The 6,869-nt window shown below is 35.6% G+C and overlaps 1 protein-coding gene across 1 annotated transcript; it reads left to right on the top strand.

Moving 5' to 3' along the window:
- Window positions 1-625: 625 nt before the first annotated feature.
- LOC118057609 (uncharacterized) lies at window positions 626-6,668 on the top strand. The gene is made up of 12 exons (XM_035070240.2): window positions 626-1,062; window positions 1,162-1,290; window positions 1,723-1,917; window positions 2,153-2,200; window positions 2,272-2,400; window positions 3,371-3,495; window positions 4,216-4,326; window positions 4,587-4,695; window positions 4,959-5,077; window positions 5,450-5,603; window positions 6,190-6,334; window positions 6,411-6,668. The coding sequence occupies exons 1-12, from the start codon at window positions 946-948 to the stop codon at window positions 6,470-6,472; spliced, it is 1,443 nt and encodes a 480-aa protein (XP_034926131.1). The 5' UTR covers window positions 626-945; the 3' UTR covers window positions 6,473-6,668.
- Window positions 6,669-6,869: the final 201 nt, after the last annotated feature.

Raw genomic sequence — 6,869 nt, forward strand, 5'->3', positions numbered from 1 at the left:
ATGGAATGAGATCTGGACACTTTTTCTAACCAAATCAATTGATAGCCACAAATACTAGGGAGTTCGTGGTCCATTTAGGACGAGCATGTCGTCTGGCTGTATATTCGGATAGCTTCCCAAAAGACAATGGTCCCCGAGCATATTTATAAAAATGTATATATCACCATGGCTTGATGTGCTGTAGGAGAAACTTTCCTTTTAATTTATAACCACAATTTCACCGTCTTTTTATTTTAAATAGTTAATTAAAATGATTTTTTAAAACAATTTTAACTAAAAAATAAGAAGCTTGGTTGTGTATGCTATTATCAGTTTAGTGGTTAAGAGCACTTATTTTATTTTCTAATTTTATAAATTTAATTTTATAATATATTATATCATATTTAGAACCAAATGATAAATGGTTTGAATTCATGGAAGAGATTGAATTGAACTCATTTTGTTTTTTATATTGACCTCTTCCTCTTCATCTTATCTTCTTGAAAACTGCGGTAAGGAGATTAATATTTTTAAATTTTAAATATTAATTTTTTTGTTTATAATTCATCTCTTATTTATTTTATACTATTTTTAAAAATTACATCTTTTTTAAAATTTATCTATTAATTGCAAGTTAGCAACAAAATCTTAATAATTAAACTCAACAAAAAGAGTTACAGTTGTCCTTTTTTCTTTTCCATATCCCTACACGAAAGACAACACCATTCACAAGCATAGTCATAGAACGTTCCTTCCGTTAATTCACCTTCGTCTCTCCCTGTCTCTCTGCACCGTCACTCTTTGGTTCCTCAGCTACAACCTTAAATACACGTCACATTCTCTAATAGCTTAGCATCACATCCATTCTTGTACCCACTTCACCCGGGAAAACTCAGACTCAAGAATCTATCTTTTTTTCCACTCAGACAGTAAAATTGAAAGACATTGTTGTTGCTCCATGCCACTATGCCTCCTCTTATCGATTTTAAAGACATTCAAGATAGGTTCTCTACTCAGTTCAGACCATGGCAACGCTCTTTTCAGTTCTGGGTTCGTGCCGCTGATATCTACACTGGCTATAAGGTTCCTCCCTCGTCTTTATCTTGATATTATTGCATGCATGTGGATTTAAGTGGGTTAATCTGAACGTTTAATTGGATTTGGTCGATGGGCTTTGTGTAGGTGTTTCAACTGAGAGTGAGTTTGGTGAAGGATGTGGAAAAGCATGAGGCAATGTGGGAAAGACAGCATGAGTTTGCTGCTGACAAGATTTATGCTATGTGTTCTGATCTTGGTGGGTTCTTTCTCAAGGTAATTTTCCTTCTTGTAACTCTACTGTGTAGGGTTCTTTTGCTTTTGAGAACCTTTTGAACTTGAATCATGTACTGGAATTAGTCTAATTCCAATTAATTTTTGACCTTTTTGCTTCCTTTCGATACAATTATCTTATCACTTGTCTACTCTTTATGTTTTGTCTTGCTTTTTTATTAGTTTTGTTATTTTTGGATCAGGGGTTTGATAGGTGTTCGTTTTTCTGCTCTAGAAATTGTTTAGGAACTGTTTGACTCAATCCGTTATGTTCTTCTTTATCTTTTCCTTGTTAGTAAGCCTTTTTCTTTTTGGTTTATTTTCGTAGTCCATTTTGATTATTGGGTATTAATGATGTTTTATGCTGTTTTGGTTTGAGACAAAGCTGCTCTTTACTATAAGCCTTTTCAAATTAATTTACTGGACTTGAATTAGGTTGCCCAAGTCATTGGGAAGCCTGACTTGGCTCCAGCAGCATGGGTGAGAAGGCTTGTAACTTTGTGTGATAGAGCTCCGGCTACTCCATTTGATACTGTTAAGCTTGTGCTGGAGAAAGAGTTAGGTCGAAGCATCGAGGACATTTTTGAAAGATTTGATGTGGAACCTCTTGGTTCTGCTTCAATTGCACAGGTGATGCATTTCATATAAAATCTATGCCTGGCTAGAAGTGTAGATGTTTCATGCTACTCATTGTTTTATTCGTCAAGGCATTACCTGGAATCTTGAAGTTGCTGTTAATAAACATTGGGATATAAGTTGCTCTTGAGCATCAACTGTGGTTTTGAAGTTGAAGAGTTGGTTACTTCAGAATGGATGGCAGCTTACTGTATCTTGTGTATCTGACATGTTTTCCCTGCCAAATTAGGTTCATCGGGCAAGATTGAAAGGTGGCAAGAGTGATATTGTTGTCAAGGTATGGATTCTTGGATGCTAACTTCTAATCTCTGTAATGCCTGCAAGATTATAACTTCAAGTGTATTATAGGTCCAACATCCTGGAGTTCAGGATCTGATGATGACAGACATCTATAACCTTCAAGCGTTTGCTTTATACATGCAAAAGACAGATATCAAATTTGATCTGTACTCTGTGACAAAGGAAATGGAGAAACAGGTGCCCATTATTTTTGCATTACAATTCTTGTAGATTATGGTAGTGCTCTTACCTTTCTGTTTTTTATGGTTAGATATTGTTTCAATTGGTAAAGTTGAAGGTTTTGGATTCCAAGTTAAGATTCTGGATTAGTACTTGTAGCACGAGAAAAATGCCCATCACTGTCAATGAAACATATTGTATAACAGGTCAAGTATCTAGCGAATTAGAGTGAAATGTTTATTCTTCAACCACTAAGCATTAGTTATCTTAATCAACATTCTGTGAACAATTAATATCAGACTATTAAGCCCAAGGAGATGGAGTTTCTCAAATTCATATTTTGTGTGTTTTATCTAATTCTTTATTATCTACATTCTTCCAAAACAAAGAATCACCCAAGCTGATCAAGTCCATATCAAAATTTGCTCATTTTACAGCTATCGTAATCTTTTGACTCAGTCAACTAATCATCTTCACTGCTCTTCATAGCTTGCTGAAATGGTATTTAAAGGTTGTAATGCAGATAAAATCTTTCATTTTTAATGAGTCATCTGATTTTTCCTGTTTTGGTTGGGCCTTTGCAAATTTTTTCTCTTGCTTTGAAGAATTGTTTATGAGTCTTGCTTTGAAGAGTTGGTAACAATATAATTATTTTACCTTTAAGAACAAGCAGATTACTTTCAAATTTTGAAATGAATTATGTTTCATTTTTATTTTGTGAATTGTGGGTTTGTATTTTAACCAAGAGCCTGTTGGTTTTTCTTGCTTCTTAACATTTTTAAGTTAAATGTTGTTTCTTGATTTGTTTGTTTGACTTTCAAAAGCCGAGGTTTGTGGCTGCCTCTGCAGTTATACGATTTAAACCTTGTGCTGATGGAATATACTCCAGAAACTGTGAAGTGCTTAAATATTTAGATTCTTTCTGCATGGCTACAATTCTAATAAAATACTCCCAGTAATATTTCTTTGTTCATCTATCCCATTCAAGATTGGATATGAATTTGATTTCAAGAGGGAGGCTAATGCTATGGAAAGAATCCGGCAATTTCTGTATGAGAATAATAAAGCAAGTCCGGTTATAGTGCCACGAGTGCTGAAGGATATGGTCAGCAGGTATGTCTGTCCTACAAAATTTATGAGGTGCTTTGCTTCATTGGTTACCCTGTGTCAAGTTGCATAAAAAAATTAAAGCAGTGAGATGCATTCTTTCTCTTTCATTTATATTGGCTACATTGTAAACAGTTTTATTTTGGACACAAACTATTTAAATGTGCTCTTCTTGTAGCAGTTGCAGAATTCCCTCCTACTTATTTTTTCATTTAAGGGATGGAACTGGTGGTTTAGTCAAAGTTCCCAAACTGAGAGCAATATCCTGGTGGATCAGAGATACTAGGAACATAGATAAATTGTCACGCTGTGGTCGGAGTAGAGAAAATGAGATTGAACACAATGAACAAGGAGAATAGACTTATGGTGTCAAAGTTAGATACCACATGAGTTGTGGGACCGCTTCATGTGATGAGAAGAAATTACAGTGATCACATTTTTACTGATTGGATGACAATCTTTCTGTAGATTGACCCAGTTAGCAACGACACTAATCTAATGATTTTTGTGGTTCATGCTTGGGCCATTCAAATAGTTACTCCACTTTACTCGATCGTATGCTGTACCTTCATTCATATGCTGTACCTCCTCTTTTAGCCCTAAACACTGAAAATTGTCAGGCTGCTTGTTTTGTGGTGTTTGTTTGTTACGTTTTTGCTCTAATTCATTGATCATATAACATCAGGCAGGAACCTTTCGGTGATCAATGTCTTTCTATTTATGCAGGAGGGCCTTAATGATGGAATACATTGATGGGACCCCGATTTTGAATCTTGGTGATGAAATAGCCAAAAGAGGAATTAATCCTGGTGGTAAGATTGCAGCGGCAGCAAAGCAGTAAGCCCCTAGATCATCCCAGAGAGTATGGAGTCCTTCTGCACAAATTTTTTGTTTCTGGTTTTTCTTTTAAAGGGGCTTCTCGCCTGAAATTATGACTTCAGCTTTCTTGAAATCATTTTGTTGGTACACAATTTGTCATTGTACTTCCTAACAAATCAATGTGTATTTTTTTTTGTCGCTTTACAATTTCATAAATTGCAGTCTTCCCCTAACAACTAAGAAAAGCATGACACCTTTTAAAATTTTTGGAAGTGCAGGAACATACTTAAAAGTTTGACATTAGCATATGGACAAATGATACTGAAGAGTGGTTTCTTCCATGCAGATCCCCATCCGGGAAATATATTGATTTGTAAAGGTTCCAAGGCAAGTAGGCAACTAGCTTTTGTTTCTTTGTGTTCTGCTTTATATTCCTTGAATTTTGGTGTGCGATCTTTTATATTATATGCTATTGATTGGTATGCTATTAATTGGTTGTAATGGTGCTTATAGTTCTCTTTCCAGTAGTTACCTAAAGTTGATCATGAAATGATCTAAACAAGATGTAGACTATCTGTAAAATTATTGATTTCCGTGAATTTAATGTTCAACTCTGAACCTTATTTTATGCCACTTTCACCTCAAGTTAGGTTGCCTTGCTAGACTACGGGCAGGTGAAGGATCTCCCGGATAAGTTGAGGCTTGGATATGCAAATTTGGTACTTGCTATTGCTGATTGTGACCCAATCAGAGCAGCAGAAAGCTACAGGTATGCTTGTAATTACCATCTATTCGAAAATTATCAATTATTTTCCAAGATAAGAGGAGAAACTAGGGCCAGAATTGATGTGCTACTGGGTGCATATAGTATATGGATTAGTAATGGGTTCTAAAGGACTGATGATGATCAGGGGATATTATTTGATGATTCTAATGCTTGCCTAGTTGTTTTCTATATTTCATTCGTCCATTGTTGGTAGCATTTTAGAAGTTCATTTTGCGATCAATTCAGTTCATGCGATCTAGGATACAATTAAAAAGTTTAGCAAATACCTTTGGATTGATTTTATGTTTCAACCATAGTAAATTCTTGTGCTGCTATGTATATTTTGTTCATATTTTGTTGTTTATCCTGTTCTAGGGACCTCGGCATAGATACCTCAAGCAAATGCGAGAATGAACTGCAGGAATTGTTTAGGTTGGCGGAAACAATGTTTGACACAAAACTACCACCTGGAGTGGCAATGTTGCAACCTTTCTCAGAGGATTCTTCCATCAAAAAGGTCTCTGTTGAGGTAAGCAGTAGTTATAATAGAAGATGAATTAATCTATGCAGTGCCGTGCTGGTAGTCGGATGGTATCCAAATTTTTCATTGAAGAACAGAAGAAAAAACTACTGTCAGTTTCATTTCCTCGTTGTTTCTCAAGGTTTTTTTGTTCCATTTGATTGTCAGTTGTTTCTTAGCAATATGGTGTCTGGTGCTGTTGTTCCAGTAATGAACAACATAAAGTGTTAATTAGCATCATGAACTTGAAGAGTGCGATTGAACCTGGAACTGTTGTTATCATTCGGTTTCCAGGGTGGTCTGGACCAGTGAACCAGTCACATGGCCCCTTTGGTCGTTCAGTATTTTATTGAACCACCTGAGAAAAGGAATTAGGCTGTAAACAAGCTGAATTTAATTTGAACCCGTGAAATTGGTGATTCTGCTTCATTGCTGGATGTGTTCTCTGTGTCTTATAACCAATATTGGGAAATTAGAAAAAGATAAGGATTGAGTTTGATAACCTTGCTTGGGAACTTGAGCAAGGAAATGAACAAGGACAATCATGCTACTGCAATTTTTATTCATCATAAGATTCTGTGTTTTGGATATGTAGGCTTTCCCAGAGGAACTATTTTCTGTTCTTCGCACAGTGCATCTTTTGAGAGGTCTTAGTGTGGGTCTTGGTATCAACTACTCGTGTGCAGAACAATGGAGACCCATTGCAGAAGAAGCATTGTATCTTGCTGGAAGATTAAAAGGTGACTTTCTAAATCGCAGCTGAATTCGTAAACACCATATAACAGAAGTTATTCATCCTTCATTTTATCATTTCAGATACAGATCTCAAGACTAAGCATCGCAAACAACGTTTTTTCAGGAGATTACTTCAAAGTTAGTGACTTGGCTATTGATGAATTAAGCATTTGCATCCATATGAGTTCATTGACAATGAATGGTTAGGTTTTCTGATTGCTTATCACATGCCATTGTTCTTTTGTAGTTGTTATTCACAAGTCCTTATACGGCACTTGTTTCCACCATGTACAATTTATAGAAATTTTATAATGATTTCATGTCAGACGTGTTCTTTAATGAATATCAGTGCACAACAATTCTCTTTCGCGCTTCATTGATCCCTAGAGTTGTTTGGGTTTTAGCATAAGTTGAACTTGCGACCTCCATGACAGTTTGTATCTCATTTTTTTTTTTTTTTTTGAAGTTATCTTTCATCTTTTCAGTCAAGTTCTTTCCAAAATATGCTCAAAGATCCCGAATTACAAATGCTGGGATTGG

The sequence above is a fragment of the Populus alba genome, chromosome 15 (assembly GCF_005239225.2).
Source record: "Populus alba chromosome 15, ASM523922v2, whole genome shotgun sequence".
Lineage (NCBI taxonomy): Eukaryota > Viridiplantae > Streptophyta > Magnoliopsida > Malpighiales > Salicaceae > Populus > Populus alba.